The sequence below is a fragment of the Pezoporus flaviventris genome, unplaced genomic scaffold, assembly GCF_033815535.1.
Source record: "Pezoporus flaviventris isolate CSIRO_AGI_PZ_B2104156 unplaced genomic scaffold, CSIRO_AGI_Pfla_v1 ptg000013l, whole genome shotgun sequence".
NCBI classification, from domain to species: Eukaryota; Metazoa; Chordata; class Aves; order Psittaciformes; family Psittacidae; genus Pezoporus; species Pezoporus flaviventris.
Genome location: NW_026892561.1, coordinates 30078430 through 30096253, shown reverse-complemented (window position 1 = coordinate 30096253; position 17824 = coordinate 30078430). Strand labels below are relative to the sequence as shown.

The following is a 17824-nucleotide window of genomic DNA, read 5'->3' as shown; positions in this document are numbered from 1 at the left end:
TGGGGACAGCTCTCCACTAGTGGTCTCTCCAGGCATGTTTCATCTGCATAGATCCGAGGTTCCCTTCACAGAGTCAGAAGCGCTGGAGGACAGCAGTGACTAGGGATGTGTTGGCACACACTAACATATATGTCTGTGAAAGTACAGATAGGAAAATACCCTGCCTGCCTATTTCTCCTGATGCAGAGCGGGCTGTGAAGTTTCTCTTTTGACATTTTGAAGTAGCTGTTCCCTGTTCCGTCAGGTAGACTAAAATTTACACCTATAATGAATCCAAGTAAACAGCATCTCATTCTAATTTTAGCATTTAGAAGTGGAAATAGGTGCTGTTAAACACATATTTGAGAGTCCATGAGTGTTAATTAATACTTCTAAAACCCCAGGCAGAAGCAGAGTACAGTGATGGGTCTCATCTTTTTGCAGTTACTGAAAACATCAGGAAAGACTCAAGACTGATTTTATCCTTTTACTGCAGCCATGCTGATGGCTTTGATGAGATTATCAATTCCACCTTTTGAGTAACTTTGTCCACTCTATTTCTTGCCCTATATTTTTTCCATGAGGAGGTACCAGTGTGGTCATTTGTCTTCAACTCAAAAATCCTGCTTTATTTTTAGTCCCTCGATGCTGTATTTTGAATAGTCAGGCTGTTTGCATTTGAATAAAGCAGCCTGGTTTGTTTTTCAAGCATGGGTGGGTGTAATTCTGCATCTCCTCCTCTCCACACCCCTCTTACTCTCTTGATTAACTGGCAGAAGCTGGGGCTCCCTGCTCGCTCCTCCCATGTGTTATAGGGTTGGAGGCAGCTCTAACCCCTCCCAGGGACAGAGCTGGGCAGAGGCAGTGAGTGCCTGCAGCACATCAGAGACCTCATCCTACCAGACCCCCATCCCTCCAGCTTGCAGCAAGTCCTAGCAGACCGGATCCACAGCAGGACACTTGCCAGCCAGCTTTGCTGAACCCCTGCAGGTGCTCTGCTGTCCAGCTTGCCCCAGCAAGGGATCGACATGGTGGCCACCTGCCTGCACCTGGCCGGATTTGTCTGCAGTTTCATAGGGTGGATCGGGGTGGTTGTGGCAACAGCCACCAATGACTGGGTGGTGACTTGCGGCTACACCATCACCACCTGCAGGAAAATGGATGAGCTGGGGTCCAAGGGGCTGTGGGCAGACTGTGTCATGGCGACAGGTCTCTATCACTGCAAGCCCCTTGTGGACATCCTCATACTGCCAGGTACGTGTGCCTGACCTCCCCTTCTCTCCCGGAGGTGAGGAGCAAAGTCTTGCTCTGAGCAGCGCAGGTCCTACTGCTGGAGGAATTGATGGCGAAGCTCCTTCAACTTCAGCAGCTCAGGAGATGGTTCACAAAATACACTAAGGAATGTGAAAAATAGCTTTCAATATGATTGCCTTAAATTAATACTTAGTTTTAATTGTACCACGTATCATGAGTTATCTGTGGCTGTTAAGGTCCGGCTGAAGTTTAATCGTTGCTCTTAGGTGCTTGCCTTTTCACGTCTTGTAGCTATAGATTGCATTGCAAAACATATATAGTATATTGAGGTATAATGGAGTATTTCAGGTTTTGCTTTTAGATTATTAAAAATGTGAAGGTTCTATTCCTTAAATTGATCTTGAGTATAATGAATCTTTCAGCATCTATTATTAATGCTGCTATGGCTTTTAATCTTTTGGAACATCGTCATTAGTCTTTGATGGTCTTGTGCTTCACGCGTGTTCTAAAGCAAGACATTACTTTTACATGGCAAACAGATGTAACTCTTCCTCTTTTCTTGATCTTTTCTAATTATATAGTAATTTCTATGTAATTTACTGCAAAGCAAAAATTAAGCAAGGTGTTTAATCAGTATGAACGCATCTTTTGAGCCAATTAAGCATGCCAAAGTCTTGTCCCTGTAAGTTTAGTTAGTGATCTCACCTGTTGCAATCAGTTAACTCTGCAGTGCTTCTTCATTTTGATATGTTTTAGATTGTACCTCCTCTAGCATGTCAGAGATGCCTCTTCCAAAGCTGACAGGGTAGAAATAACCATTCCTTGTTGTCTTCTTTAATGTTTCTTTGTTTATTTGTTTAAACTGCTGTGAAAATAATTTCACAAGAGCTTAGAAAGATTAGTCCCGAATTTTTCTCTGTTAGAGAGCCTACTCTGTGTCATAGAGTGCTTAGCAATATTGAATGTCTCAGACTAGCTCGTGTTCTCCCTTTCTGTGTGTGTGTATACTTTTATTTCAGTAGGTTTGCCTTCCTTGTTGCTACTGTTGCTCAGTATGATCCAGCAGAGAAGAAAGAGAAAAAGCTTGCCCTGAAGAAACAGTTGAATGAAATTTAATGAATAAGTAAACAGGTCTTTCAGCAGCAGAAACAAATCTCTCCAGCAGAAAAAAATCACAAGACAAATGCTTGTGCTTCTAACCTATTTGATACCCACAGCTTTTCATGAAAGGGAGATTTATCCTGGTGTGCCTGATAGCTGAAATGTATTTAGTCTTTCACTGCCTAAGTCAAGCTTTTAAAATGGATGTTTGTATTCTCTTCTAATGGGGGTTGATTGCACAGGAACCATACTGGGCACAGCCACCTCCTTCGTTTGAGGTCTCATTTTTTTTTTGCCCTGAACTTCTGAGGTAACTTCTTTTGTTAAGTTTCCTCTTGCAAAAGTCAAGCAAATATTCAATATACGCAGAGTCTATATTTCCAGGAACAGTAAAATCCTCACTCCTGGTGCCTTACCTGCATGTCAGTGGGACTTGCTTGAGGCCACTCTTCACCGGTATTGTTTGAGGCACCACAAAACTCCATGTTTGCATGTGGCAGCTTCATTTTGTTAGTGAGAATTGAAACAGACAGCATACTCTCTTTGCCGAGACTGTCCTGAGAGTTGGTGGAGGCTCACCAGGCACTGGAGCAAATCTGACACTTGCTCTTTTTCTTTTGAACGCAAGTAATGACCTGTTCTTGTTTATTTATATATAGTTTATAGATACTATATAACTTTTCTTTATATAGATAAAATTTTGTATATACATTTATATAAAAAAACATATTTTAAATGAGACATTATTATACATAGACCCTCACCGAGTGGTAGAAACATCATGACCCTGTGCATCATGGTCACAGCCCCTGGGTCTTGTAGCTCCTTGCTGCCTTGTGACAGGCTGCTATTGCTGCTCAGGCACAGGCAGGAGAGAGGCAGTAACTGATGGAATGCCAGGGGATCCTGTGATGTCTGTAGGGACCCAGAGGAATAAAGTGGCCCTTGGTTATGGCAACCCAAGCAGCTCTGCAAAGTGCAGTCGTTTCTTCTCTCTAAGGAAGAGCTAGGCCAGTGATTGGCTTGAGCCACCTGTCTCCTCTGAAACCCCGCTGCCAGGCTGGACTCCTGAGGTGCAGCACTGGCACGTGGCGAGTGTCCCTCCTCCTCCCAGGTCAGCAGTCCTCAACTTCTCAGGGCAGCTACTGGTGGTATCTCATGGACCTGATTGTTTCTGTGATTAGACTGTAACTATTCAGCTCTCTGGATGATTGTGGTCCTCCTCTGCTCACAGCAAGCTGCTCTTGAAGTCTAAATTCTTGTTATTTAATCAAAGCCCTCTCCGTGAAAAGATACAGGAAATCTCCATCTTAGCTGTTTCTCCTGCTTTCCCTTCATATATATTCCAGCTCCATGATTTCTCAGTGTCTTGCTGGGAGAGCTTCTGTTTTTCAGGCAGTGCTATTTGTTCATTGGAAAATTTTGATCCTGCACATCCTGTGTTCATGCACTACCCACTGCACTGCAGTGTCATTGCCTATGCCTAGGGAAGACTTAATGTTTACACAAAGGATTGAACCTGTTCCTCATACTCTATGCAAGTCTTGGGAGCTAATCAAATGGGAGCCTTTCTCCAGAGGTCTCCTTCTCTTGTGCCAAATAATCAATATCCTCTTTCCTTGCTTTGCCAACAGGGTATGTCCAAGCCTGTCGAGCGCTGATGATCGCTGCCTCTGTCCTGGGTCTTCCCGCTATCTTCTTGCTGATAACAGTCTTGCCCTGCATCCGGATGGGCCATGAGCCTGGAGCTGCAAAGTACCGGCGGTCCCAGCTGGGAGGGATCCTCATCATCCTCTTGGGTAAGGTGCCTCTGCGTGTGGAGGGCTGGAGGTCTTCTCTGCCCCAGGAGGGTGCAGTGCAAGCTGGTTGAGCATGTTCACCTAAAAGGATGGCTGTCAAGACTAGGCTGATCCTGGAGATCTCCGGCAACACTGCAATCTGTAGCGTGAACAAAGGCATGAACAGGAGTGGGAGGGCAAAGACAGGGAGTGAAACAGGGGCAGGCTGTGAACCCTTACTGTGTATTGTCTTGTGAAGTCCCCAGGCAGGGCCACAGGCACTGGTTTTGCTGGTTTGCTGTGGAAGCCATGTTATATTTGGAAAGGGTCTAAACTTCCAAGCTGCTTGCAGGGAACGGATAGACTCTGAATTCCCCGGGCATCACAGATGCAGCCAGGTCAAAGTGGAAACAGCAGAGGAGGGAGCAAGGATGTGGCACGGACCTGGGAAGAGGGATGACATGTCCCCTGTGCCTCCCTACCCCCCTCTGGCCAGCCTTGCTCTTGGCCTCCAAGTTCCCCTGGGAATTTCTTCCCGTCAATAATGCTTGTGGAGGAGCTTGTTTTGAGCAGCACAGACTGTGGAGCTCATTGTCCCAGCGCAACACCTGCATGTTCTTGAAGCCTCGTCATCTCAGCAACAGGCTGCGGTGCCTTGTTTTTACCCGTCTGTGTGGCAGAGGAGGAGGGGTGAGGGAAAGTGGCCTCTTTGTGTGGCTCTGCTGGTCTCTGGCGGCCAGCACTGACATCATGCCCATCTTCTTTCTTCTTCTTCTTCTCCTTATTTTTCTTCAAGTGGGCACTGGATATAGCTGCGTGCTCAGAGGGGCTGTCCTCTGGATGCTCCTTCCTTGCAAGCGGTACCTTGTCTGGCATCTTGGTGAGAAACAGTTAGTACGAGTCAGTACATCCGAAATCTAAGGGGCTGAGACCAAGGGGCCCTTTCAATGCCAGTGAGGTGTAAGGGCACATTGCCAAACATTGCCAAGTCCTAAAAGTCCTAAAAGCAGCTTTATAGAGCCTGACGTCCTGATCATGAACAGCCATGTTAAAGAGCTGTTGGAATGTGACTATCCCTGTCCCAAAGCCTTAAGTCACATATCTGGGCTTGGCAAAGTGAAAGAAAAAATGGAGTTTTTTTCTGTCTGTGATTGAAATTTTGGTGCTGGAGGAGTCTGCTCTGCTACTGGGTAGATTCTGTGAGGGAAGAAAGTGTGTACTTACAGAGACATTGGCAAATGAATGCTCTTTGGGTTGGATTTGGACTTCTTACTGATTTTTACCACTGTGAGTGGTATCATTCTAGATATGAAGTGATTTGCTCATGTTCCTGATGTCCTGAGAGATCTGGGCTGGGAACAGCAGCTCGGTCACAATGTTTTAGTCACAGTTGTAGTAATTTTCTGTCAGTCCACAAACGAAAAATAAATAAGCTCCTTTTGCTCTTAAGGGCTTTTTTTTTTTTTTTTTTGGGTGTGGGGGGGGGGGGTGATGAGGAGGGTGTTCTTGTGTGTGTGTGTGTGTGTGTAGGTTTGGTTTTTTTTTCTGGTTTTATTTTCCTTTTTTCTTAAAAACCCCAAACCAACCCACATTTGTTTTTACAACCCCCAGATTTTTCCAGGCTGATCAATACAGCCCCTTTGAAGAATAATGTGCAGAGCTTTGGACTTTGACATTATTTAAGCTGATTAATGATCTGTTATTTGCAAAATGAGGTGCTACCATTCCAGAGCATCTAACAAGCATGAATCAGGCTTCAAAAGACATAATACTGACTTAAAATTCATTATATTCTTGAAGTAATATGCCCTGGGTTACTCTTATTTACCCTCTGGCCACTGAACTCTCGTTCATGGTTTTTCCCAACCGCATGAGCTCCAGGCTTTTCCTCTCAGTGGAGACCAGCTCTCAGAGTTCTACTTAAATGAAAACAAACCCCAAAACACTAACTAACACAGCAGAAATGGGGAGAGGAGATGTGATCAGGGGAGCTGGCCCTGTGGCCAACTTAACTGATTGCTTAGGGGAGGGGTGGTGGTTTATCATTGAAATGTATTAAAAAGGAAAACAGGGGTTAAAACACAGCATGGAGGAAAAAAAAAAAAAGAAAAAAGGGAAAAGGAAAAAAAAGTTGAAAACTTGCCAGGAAAACAGTGGTCTCAGATATTCCATTGATTTTTCTGTCCACTGGTAACAGCAGGCTGCAGAGAGCAACCTGTGTGCAGACTCTCCTATCCTGCCTGCTGATGTATTTGTGTCTTTGCTTGATCGTATCTGTCCGAGAGAACTGATTTATTGCCGAAAACAAGCATGAGCAGAGGTTTGCTCTGAGCTGGTATGAAAACATTTCATACACTAGTGTTGATGGAAAAACCCTGGCCCATCCTGTGTTGTTGATACTAATCTGGGAGGACCCCTTGCTGGTAACCAAGCAGGCACTTTCCTAATGGAGGTGAAGGACTCGAGACACTGGAAAACACAGATTAAAAATATGTTAGTTATTGGGAATAACTGCTGCAAAGCAACCATATTAGCTATCGTAAACTAAATAAAGGATATTTATAAGGTTTTCTGGACACTGCATGAGATTTCCTTATAAAACCATAAAGATAAAAAAAAATGTCTTGAACATAAGGAAAAATGTCATGGATATCTGTTATTTCAACCAAATGCTTTGAAAGAGAAATCAGTGTGACTTTGAGTCAGCAACTCAGAATAATTAAATGTAGCTGTGAAAGAAAAGTATTCTTCTGCAGAAAGCCTTTTACTTACTGTTAAGGAATTTGGCAGGGCCTCACTGTCCGCTGAGTTGGAGTAATCCTGCTCTATCTCCCCCACCTCCCCAAGCACTTTCTGTCCTTTTGTGTGTGCTTCCTTCTGATTCAAATATGCCTATAATGTAGAACATTCAGAGTTTCAGATCAATGGATTGAGCTACTGCAAGTCTGTGGTCAAAAGGACTTAGAAATGCTGGAAGCCTGAGATGTATCCCTGTAGATTCACAGTGATCTGACGGAGCAAGGTTAACCTGAAATTACTTTTGCAGGTAGAAGCAGTGGCTTTTACAGGATTGCCTACTCTAGCTGCATAAAGTAGGCAAGCTTTACAGTATGTGTGTGCCCCAAACCATGCCTGGTTTTCCAGCTAACCTTCTCTGTCTAATAGAAAATATTCCTTCTGTTTGCAGACCTTCTCTTACTCTTCTGCTAGACTATATTGACTACAGGAGCTCTACTACCTGATGACATTCTTAGTTAGAGAAAGGCAAAGGGTGTCTCGGCATTAGCACAAAAGAGAAGGGGTAATAATTTCTACTCTAACACCTTTTCCATGTAGGCAGCTATTTTAGAACTTGAAACTTGCCCTAAAATGCCTTTTCTAATCCCTTTGTGTTTCCTGGTGAATCAACCTTTTTTCAGCCTTCCTCACTGATACAGCTAGACCAAAATTTGAGTTCACCAAGAACTATTGCAATTGCAGACTGTCCTTTTCACATCTTCTCGGACAATTTACAGCCCAATCTAATCTATGCAAAGCGATGAAATCTGGTCCTGTTTCAGGGCATTCCTCTTGCTGAGCAGTGGGGTCACTGGTGACTGACGGCAGCTGGTAGCCTCTGAAGACAGAGGTCAAACTAACCCATGCAAAGTCCTCTGCTTGTGTTTCACAGCTTTCTAGTGTTGTCAGCATTAAAATAAAGTGGTTTTACATGTAGCTGAGCCACAGGCATAAGAGATGCCATTGTGTTAGTACACCTGAGAGCTCCTTGCACTCCAGTGTGTTTTCTTTGATCCTGTGTTGTGGGGGAGAGTCTGGATAGATAAGGCTCTTATAGTCTGTGGATGTAAATATTAATATATATGTATTTATTGCTGACAGAAAAAGAAAAGATGATTGTGTTTTTCTGGGCAACAAAGAAGCTCTTTTCCCGGAGCCCATAAGAATGCTTTGTGGCTTCCCAACTGATACATTTTTTGTTTAAATTGTTTGATGCTCATGAACAGTTTGCAGAACTGATCCACACGCAGGGGAAATGCTGTTGTCTCCTCCCTGCCTTCTCCAGCAATGACTTCCAAAGCTGCGGGGCCCTTACTTTGAGGAGGTCCCAAATTATTACTGGCTTTATTAGCATCCTTCAAATGTTCTTCTCTTTTCCATAGGAAAATATTTTCTCTCACAATAACTGCAGCTATTGGGGATGGGTTTTCTGCTGTACCTGCCAGGAGCTCTGGTTTGTTCTCTGCTTTAACTAAACAATTTTTAGTTTTAATCTCATCCCTTTTTTTTCCTCTCTTGCAACCTTAACTTTTTGACACTGCTTCCAGATACCTTTTAACGCGGTCGGTGGAAATCTGTAACACTGCCACAGTCCTGTTATTGTTTTGCTCTGATTCTCTGATAGCCACAAGGATGGAGTCCTGCGCAGCTTGTCCTAGAGGCAAGTAAATATTGACAGATTAATTCTTCTCGGATGTACAGGCCATAAAGGAGTATTGTTTTAGGACCTGCTTCTGTGAGGTGATTAACACCATCAACTCCTGTTGCCCTCAGTACATGTGGGGACTTTGCAGGATGGAGGTAGGACCCGTGATGAGGGTAGCGAGTGTGACCTTGTGTACCACAAAGCAGGGCATGTGTTTTCTCTCTGCTTGGAGCAAACTGTGTGTGTGCCACACGCTGAAATACTGCTGTTCCTAGCCTGGCTGCCTGCAAAGTGCTGAATTTGAACCTGCTTTTACTGTCCTAAGGGTTTCTCTTTCACGTGTCACCTGCCTAACAGTCCTCACAGCACCACTGTGGCAGCCTTCCTGCTTTTCATGGAAAAAAACTGTGGAATTTCAAGCAGTATTTGAAGTCTGCAGTCACCTTTCGACCTGCTGTTGACTGCAGGTAGTACACCATTTTCCCTTCAAGTCCCACTTCTATTCAGTTCCGTAGGGTTCTGGATAGCATTGCTGGGTTTATCCCAATTACTTGGTATAGAGAAATTTTCCATAGGGAAGTGGAGTCTGCTTTCCAGAGTCGTAAGACATTTCTTTCTCCATACAAAACACCCAACAATGCTTGATTTTTATTTTGTCCCTGCCCATCTTCTACTTGTATTTTATAAACCCTGCTCTGCCTAGCTAAGTTTTGGGATATTTTGTTGATGTTTATGCAACCATCCAGTAGAGCAACTGCAGTGATGCTGATTGACATGGGCTGATGACATAGTATGTGAGTTCATGCAGAAACAGTGATTTAAACCAGTTGACTCTGAGCCGCAGATTTTACTCCCTGATGCATATGGCTTTTGTGATCTTGCTTCGTATCTGATCTATTCCTAATTCTGCAGCTCTTCAGAGCATCGTTTTCAGGGACGACTTTCATTCTTCCCTTTAAAGATATTTTTAGGGAACAAATCTGTTTCCCTTGTAATAAATATATCAGCTTGTGTCAAGCAGCAGTTGTTTTCACTTCTTGTTTGTTGGTGTGTGAGAGAGATGACTGTTCTCACTTGATCTATCCCCTCTCTGACCAGATTCCTACCTTGCCTCCTGCTCAGGGGTCTCATTGACCAACTCCTGATGCTGATGCTCCTGAGTCCCACCATGAGACTAGAAGGGAGGAGGGATAGGCTTCCACTCCGTCCCCTGTCCTGCAGAGCCTTCCTTACCTGTTGGCATGCTTTATGTCCCCATGGTGGGGTTACTTCATGGCATTACCTTTCCTTTCCCTCTCTCCCCAGCCATGTGTGGTGTTGTTGCGACGATCTGGTTTCCCGTGTGTGCCCACCGTGAGACCACCATTATGAGCTTCGGCTACTCCCTGTACACGGGCTGGATTGGCTCTGCTCTCTGCCTCTTTGGTGGCTGCGTCATCGTCTGCTGCTCGGGAGATGCCCAGACGTTTGGTGAAAACCGCTTCTACTATGCCTCGGGATCCAGCTCCCCTACCCATGCAAAGAGCGCACACGTGTAAGCATCCTGGGGACGTCCCACGGCTGCTGTCGGATGCTTTGGCTTATGGGTTGGTGTGCCCTGGGTCTGCTTCTACTGACACATGCCGCTGTCAGGCTCCCAGGGGAAGATTTAGAAAAGCAGCACAAATGTCTGGTAGTTTGAAGCATTATTCTCCCCATCTGTTCCCCCCTTCTCTAGAAAGAAATCTGCAGCCAGCCCTACCTCTTGGTCCTCCCCATTTTGTCCTAACCTCCTGCCCCATCTTTTTGCAGCCAGGAAGACTCGGATGGTTTGGGGTTGTCTGGGGGTGTTAGGGCTTTTATTTTATTTTCCAGCTTCCCTGATAAAAGGAGAGTTTAAAGCAATAAAACAGAAATGAGAGAGACACTTTCCCATTGTTAGAAGGACTCTGGGAGTTTCTCCCACCATGTCAGTATTTGGTTTCCCCTGTTCAAGGTCACTGCTTTGGCACGGTTTGGGTGAGAGGGAGGAAGGCTGTACACTCCAACCGCGAAAATGTTTCTCTTTTGCAACAAGAGTAGGGGGATTTTTCTGCCTTTCTCTGTAAATACTTTTGTATGAGTTTGATCATTTTAGTAACAGTTTTTCCTCCAACCCCCACGGTCATCAGTATGAAGGAAACAGAGCCCAATGGTCCTAATTACATGGTAGATAACAGTGCCTTTCTATATAGTTTTAAATGACTCTGGGGGCTCTAATCCCCGTACTCTGGTTTGGTTTTTCCTTTTTTTCCTTTGTACAGATCAGTTACTAAAAATGTATTTTTACGTTCTTTTTGATTTCTTCCTCTAAATTTGTGTTCTGTCTTGCACCATTAAAGTAGCACATTTTAACACACATTGTAATGTACCTGTTACAATACAATTCTGGTGAATACTGATGATGCCTTTGTACTTTCAGTGAAACACTGTACAATAAATAACAGAGTATGTGCAATCACTGGCTTCTTTTTTTCCTTCCTTCCTGTGTGGTTCCATAGTTAGCTTTTCCATGGCAGGGGTTTCCCAATGATTTTGAATATATATATACACACATATATATATGTGTGTATATATATATGTATATGTATGTATTTAATAGCAGCTCCGGTGACAGATTCTGCTTTGCTGTGGAATTAAGTTGGCCTTTTGGTTTGTTCTTTTTTTGCTGTTAAGTATTTAAAATATGATTACTCTTCCTGCATGGTACTGACCACTGCCTTACCCATTCATTCTTTCAATGTTCCCAGTAGCAGCTTACAGCAGTGGTACTGACTTGCAGTACTCTTCATACTGGGGAGACCTAGAAACCCACTCGGGTGGTGGAGACGTACCCCCAGCCCTGCTTGGGCATGCTGGACAGAAATCATATTGCCAGGAGTGCTTTCAACAAAAATAAGAGTCTGATCCACGGTCATCGTTCGGATTAAAACTGTGTAAGGTCAAGATCTAACCCTGCCTTTATCAGAGGATGTAGCAATTTAATTACATTGATACAAAATCCCATCTGTTGCAGGAGATGTTAACTCAGTTCAAATAAATTGTGTACACCAGGCTTCAGGAGAAGGAAAAGAGGAATAGCTGCTCTTCAGGTGAGGACAAGGGGGATGGGTGTAGAAGGAGAGGGGATTGAGCGAGCAGAGGAAAAGATCTACCAAATTGTTTGGAGTGATGGAGAAGAATTTGAAAACAAGGCTGCTAGTCAAGCCTTGGTGGAAGGTCTGCTTCAGCTGGAGAATCCAAACTGAGCAACACATCCCTGGGCAAGGATACCATAGCTCCCACATCTCTCCTTCTCCATGTGGGAAGCTGAGGCAGGAGCATTTAAAAGGAGTCAAAAGGAGGATGGCTGTGCTCCTCAATGGCCCTTTGCCTGCACGGACAAGGGGTGGGCAGCAGCCCTAGCATCTGCCTTTAATACCGAGCAGTCTTGAACGCGTCTCTGTTGTGTGAACTTTGCATTGCTGCTGTCCTATACAATGTACCCAAGGCGGGCAGTGGCGCGGGGCCGGTGGCAGGACACTTGTGCCCATTACATCACAGGCAGGGCACAGGCAGTTGTTGTATGCGCTGGAGGGACGCTGTAAGTGCTGCCATTGATGTGGGGGTGCCACGGGCGAAGGGGTGGCGCACAGACGTGCCAGCTTGTGCAGGCTGCCTGGGGATTGTGGATTGTGCTGCTGTTGCAGCTCCGGCTGGGGAGCAGCTCTGGCTGTTAACCCCGGGACCGACGGCAGCATGGGAGACCTCAGAGCAGAAAGCTGCTGAAGCACTGCCTGCGAACAGCCCTGAGCAAACTGGGAGAGAAAAGCACAGGAAAACCCGTGCCTGAGGATCTCTTTTCGGCAAGGTGTTGGTGCCACTGGTGGGACCCAGGCAGCAAGGCATGGCCTGACGGGGGATGAACTGCACTAGGCAGCATTTATATGTTTATACATATTTATTACCCGTTTATACCTTCAGGTACATGGGTCTGGGGGCCCTCGGCAGGGAATGGTGCTTGCTCTGCCTGTGGTCACAGTTATTGGCAGCCAATCCCTTATCCAGCATTTAAAAGACCCTGGGCAAGCTGCTCAGAGGAAGAAAGAAGCCATATTTCAGGGAAGATAAGAAAAAAAACCAAAGTGAAACAACCCTGGAACAGCCGTGAGGGAAGCAGACATCTGCAGCTGTAGGGTGTGAGGAGATGGAGCCAAGAACAGGACAGGATATTAGTGCTGGCACCACAGAGGGGAAGTGTTTGGAGGAAGCACAAAGAATATTAAACTTTTCTAGGTTTTAGATGATCAAAGCTAAATACCTGCTCTGCACCACCCCCCCACACACCCTGCTCTCCTGTGGGGTTCTCCTGGGCTGGGTTGGCTGAGGCGCTGCTGGCTCTTAAAGGCTTTTGGTGCTTGTTTGCTGACCCAAAGCCTCAAAATGGAGTCAAATATAAATCTCTTGCTGCGGGTGGTGGATGCGAGCTGTGGTGGTCACCCTGGCATGGAGGTGATGGTCCCTGATGTCTCAGTGGAGCCCTCCCCAGCTCCATTAGGACCTCTCTCCATCACAGGGAGTGTGCCTGGCAGCCTTCCCATTCCCCAAATAACAGGAGGGAGCCCATATGGGGTTACTGGTGGCTCTGAGCTCCCTGAAGGGGAAAGGTGGCCATGGGCCCACGAGTGATGTCTGCCTCTCTGCAGCCCCAGTGCCTGTGCAGGGGGGTGATAGTGCTGTGACACTGCAGTTATCCTGGGGAAAGGCAGGTGCCAGCAGCACTGTGAGCAGAAGGGAAGACATTGGCACTGCCCAGGGCTTTGCACTGCAATAGCCAACCTGTGGTCATCAGCTTGAGGGGTTTGCTCTTGTCTTTTTATTGTATAAACTCATAACCATTTTTTTCACAACAGTGTAAGTATATATCAAAGTCAGCCACTGAAATGGATCTTCTATAGAGGAAATTCTGAAGCACTTAAGGCAAGATTTGTTCATCTCTTGCTTCAGTTTAGCACTGAAAAAATATCAAATCTCCAGGTACTGACTGGCTTCACAGGACTTATATGGGAATTTTTTTCTTACTATTTCCTTGTTTAGTTTTTAATTTAAAAGATTTACATTATTATGGAAACTGATAATAAGACACATTTGTCTCTGGCTTCCTTTAAAAATCCCTTTCTTCCTCTTTGATTTTTAGATGTAAAGGCACACAATAAAGCTTTATGCATTTATTAAAATATACAGATTTTGGTAAATTTAGACTTTTTTCCATAGTATTGGACAATATATATATATAATATGTATAACTGCCAACAACACAATCATTTGAAAAGAAAACTCACTCCATGACATATCTGCATATTTTTTTCCTTTCTCATGACACACTACAATATCCCATTGTACAATGCACCAATGGGCTTTTGGAAACCACAAAAAAAATTTAATAGAACAAACTGTTTTTAACAAACACACCAATTTCATACCAGAACTGCAGAGAATTGTTACACCAGAAAGTACCACCCGCAAAAAAAGCAAGATATACATCAGAAAGACTGAACAGACAAAGTGGAGATCATTTACAAGCTGGATTTACAACATCCCATGTCATTCAGTGCGTGATTTCTCTGCCACGTGGAGGATGCCGGTGTGCTGGAACTTGCACTGAGCGGTCGTAACTGTGCGGAGTGGATTTGTGGAGGGATGAGATCTTATAGAGTCGGTCTGGAAGAGTTGAGGTATTTATGCTCCATCAGTATCATGCATTGCCCTCCCTGGTGTATGCCCTGTGGAGGACGGTCAGGCGCAGAGGGGCTGTGTGCCTCTCATGCAGCACGGTACCACTCTGCCTGTGTCCTCCTGGTGGGTCAAAGGTGTGGGAACCTCTCTGAGGGCACCCATGTGGAAGGCTAGATTATGGGGTTACACCAAAACACGCACTTGCACCTCTCCCAGTGTCCAAAACCGCTCCTGGTGCCAGTGGTGCCCAGAGGTGATGGAAATGCCTGAAAGTGTTGGACTTTGCAGCTCTTGCTTGTCCCCATTGAAGACCCTAATGCCTGCTGCAGGGGAAAGCACATGAGCTCCCAGATGGAGGCTGAACCCACACGTCTCTCAAGCGCTGCCGCCCAGAGCAGGCTGCAGGAACCCCGCTACAAACCGGCCTCCCTGGGCACTGGCTGCTCAGCTGCCAGCAAGCACAGGCCAGACCCAGCCTGCGGCTCTGCTGTCTTCTCCTTATGCACCTCTGTTAGGTGGGATGTGGTGGGCTCGGGAAGAGGGTACAGCTCTCACCCCTGACACGGTAAGGACTGATGGCAGCCCACCCACATCAGACAGTGCCAGACAGTGCCATGGCATCAAACACTGTTTTCCAGCAGTCCTGGGAATAAGGCGCAGATATCCTGCCCCGGCACTTCCCTGGGAAGTGGAAGGGGGATGCGTGAATGGGAACAGGAGTAGCTGAAGGGCTTCACTCAATACATGGATCCAACGGAGAGGTTCTTAGAGACACCAAAGAGCAAGGGATCAAGCCCTCATCAAATTATACAGAGTAACCAGAGAGGACATGACAACAGACACTGGTACTGGTAACTGCTCTGTAGCAAGAGATTAAGGCAGGCTGCAAAAGGAATAACAGACTTTGATTCAACAGGGTACTTGGGCACAAGTTTGTGGTTCAGCAGATGCCTAAATACCATGTGGAAGCAGGACAAAGACAACTACCTTGGATACAGTATAGTATAAGAGCTGGTAGGAAAATAGCATCAATCTTTCTCCCTGAAAAGGTAAAGCCAGACCTGTGAGGTGCCATCTCTCTTGGGTACTTCTAAGGCATTGAGGACAAGAGCAGTTAAGCACAAGTGAGAGGTGACCTTTGCAAGAGGTGCTCAGCACTGCTGGAAAGGTTTCCCAAGCTGGTCCGTGAGTGGTGCGCACACTGCAAGCAGATTTTCGGTGGAACACACTCATCATTTCTGACTGTAGAAGTCTGGCAGGGGCGGGCAATGGAAGGAGGTGCCAGAGCGAAGCTTATGAGTCCTTTTGCCAAATCCTTGCTCTCATTCTGAAGCCCTCACAGAGGTCAAACTTCCCTTGGTTTTCTGGGGCACTCTGGGTTAAGATCTGCAGAATTGGATGCTCTTTGCTGGGAAAAGGACCATAGTTTGTTACCATTTGGAACAGAAGCTGCAGGGAAACTTCCTCAGTCACAGGAAGTGCCTCTCCATTGAGCCCCTGAGCCCCAGGAGTGATGTGGATGGGCATGGGTCCAGGCACCCTCTGCACCCAGCAACCCGCTTGCCCACAGAGGGTGCTAGGCAGGCTCTGCGCTGTGTTTTCGGGGGCTGAACCTCATTCAGTGAACCAAAGAGTTAATGGCTCTCAGCATCACATGTTGAAAATCCTACCCCATGCCCCATCAATGTTAAATTGTCCCCTAGGACACTAGGGGCAGCCCCTGCTACTGGGGATTGGTCTGGGCTGTTCCAGGGGCGTCCCAAGGATGGATCTGGCTGCAGCTTTCATCAGCTGGGTAGAGGGTGGGTGTCGCTGTCTGATGGGGTGCTTATGTAGTTTTTATTTATTCAAAAAGATGTTCCTCCGCTGCAATTGCTGACTCAGCAGTGCAGTTGTGGTGCCTGCAACCAAGCACCATCACCATCGATGGTGCTGTGGGGACACTGGTGGCAGAGAACCTGATGGCACTTCTGGGAATCATGGCCATCTTTGAGCCATACTGGGGGGTTTGAGAAACATCTACGTGCTGACTACCTCTGCACCATGAGCCACCAGCTCTGTTTGGTTACAAATTGAAATACAGACACTTATAGAATGCGCAGTGTTTCAGTGTTTTTTTTCATACAGAATCCACCAAGCCAGGGTCAGAAACAGAGAAAATGGTACAAGGTGGAGACAGCAGCAGGGATTTCAGCAGCCAAGTACCCTCTGCTTGCCATATGTGGCCCACCCTGCCAAGGTGTGGCTGACCCATGGACACTGCTACTTTGCAGGGGCACAGGTGCATCCCTGAAGCATTGGGGCCAGAGCGAGCGCTAAAATGTGCTCGGGGAATTACGGCACAGTCATTTCTGTAAAAGACACAATATGGTGGAAACAGCACCCAGCCTCAGCCTGGTGATGCTTGGAGAATTGGCATCTGGCCCTCTCTGGCCATTCACACAAGGTGGATTGAGCCAAGAGTGGGTCACAGCCATCACTGTGACCAGAAATGGGACCAGGCTCCCAGCCACAGATTTGGGATGTTTGGCTGTGCTGTGACTTCAGGGTTTGATTGAAACGTGGACCAATTTCGAATGACAGTGTCTGGGGTACTTGGATTCAGGAATGACACTGCGGTGTGCACTGAGTGCCTTTGCAGAGAACAGGCTATGGAAACACTGTGTGATGTAGGACCAGCATCCCTGGATCCATCTCTGAGCAGCTCCCTTGAAATGCGTTTGTCCATCTCCATTCTGCACCTACCTACCCAGCTGTCCCACTGGCTCAGCTATTACTTCTAGGTGGTTCAAAGAAAAAACACATGTGCTAAGAAAGTGCCAAAAATGTAAGAGAAGCACCCCACTGCTGCAGCCACTGGGTGGACATTCCCCAGGGACTTGTCCCCTCGTGTGTCCACCTCTCAACATCCACCCAGTTTGGCACATCTCCCACTTCACTGCCTCCATGGCGTGGCTGCTGCTGGAAGATCAGCCAGTGCCAGAGGAGCAGCTGGCACTCACCAGAGTGAGACCTGACCAAAGGAGCCAGGACAGGCCACAGGTGTGTTGGTTCAGGGCCAATGGCAATCACAGAGCATGTCCCAGGGACCAGAGGTGAGCAAGGGGGGTGGTGGAGGACCCGGGGATGGTAGGACAGGATGGGGGAACCATGGGGACCCTTCCTCATTGGCTGGGCGGTGCAGCACCCCACTGTCCACCCTGCTACTCAGGCGAGTAGTCCAACTCATCGTTGGCAATAAGAGCCTCTGACGGCTGTTTGTGCCTGCCTTTGCTTTTCGACCTGCCACTCGTCCAATGGCTTTCCTTTGCTCCTGCCATTTGCTGGTATGAGAAGCCCTTGTCCTCGGAGGGACCCCAGTCTGGGAAGCCCTCACTCTCAGTGGCATAGGAGAAGCCATCATCCACAGAGAAGGGATCGACATCCACATCATAGCGCTGATAGGTGCTCTGGTGGAGGGCCTCCTCCCGAGCGCTGATCTCTAATGTGCTGTTCCACATCCCATAGCCAAAGTATATGAGCAGACCTGTAGCGGGTGAAAGGGAGAGGGTTGGAC

General features: G+C 46.6%; 2 protein-coding genes across 3 annotated transcripts in view; one reads left to right on the top strand and one right to left on the bottom strand.

The window, feature by feature from the left end:
* The first annotated feature begins 930 nt into the window (after window positions 1-930).
* CLDN11 (claudin 11) lies at window positions 931-11011 on the top strand. The gene is made up of 3 exons (XM_061452556.1): window positions 931-1233; window positions 3969-4133; window positions 9841-11011. The coding sequence occupies exons 1-3, from the start codon at window positions 1008-1010 to the stop codon at window positions 10071-10073; spliced, it is 624 nt and encodes a 207-aa protein (XP_061308540.1). The 5' UTR covers window positions 931-1007; the 3' UTR covers window positions 10074-11011.
* Window positions 11012-16144: 5133 nt separating this feature from the next.
* SLC7A14 (solute carrier family 7 member 14) overlaps window positions 16145-17824 on the bottom strand; it is a 30969-nt gene continuing 29289 nt past the window's right edge. For both annotated transcript variants that reach the window (XM_061452554.1, XM_061452555.1), the window contains exon 8: window positions 16145-17794. In XM_061452554.1, coding sequence (XP_061308538.1) covers window positions 17472-17794 — 323 coding nt within the window. In that variant the 3' untranslated portion in view covers window positions 16145-17471. The remainder of the gene's footprint in view (window positions 17795-17824) is intronic.

Coding starts and splice junctions, on each gene's coding strand:
- CLDN11 (XM_061452556.1), top strand. CDS start 1,008: ATGGTGGCCACCTGCCTGCACCTGGCCGGATTTGTCTGCAGTTTCATA. Junction 1,234..3,968: donor GGACATCCTCATACTGCCAG/GTACGTGTGCCT, acceptor CTTTGCCAACAG/GGTATGTCCAAGCCTGTCGA. Junction 4,134..9,840: donor GATCCTCATCATCCTCTTGG/GTAAGGTGCCTC, acceptor CTCTCTCCCCAG/CCATGTGTGGTGTTGTTGCG.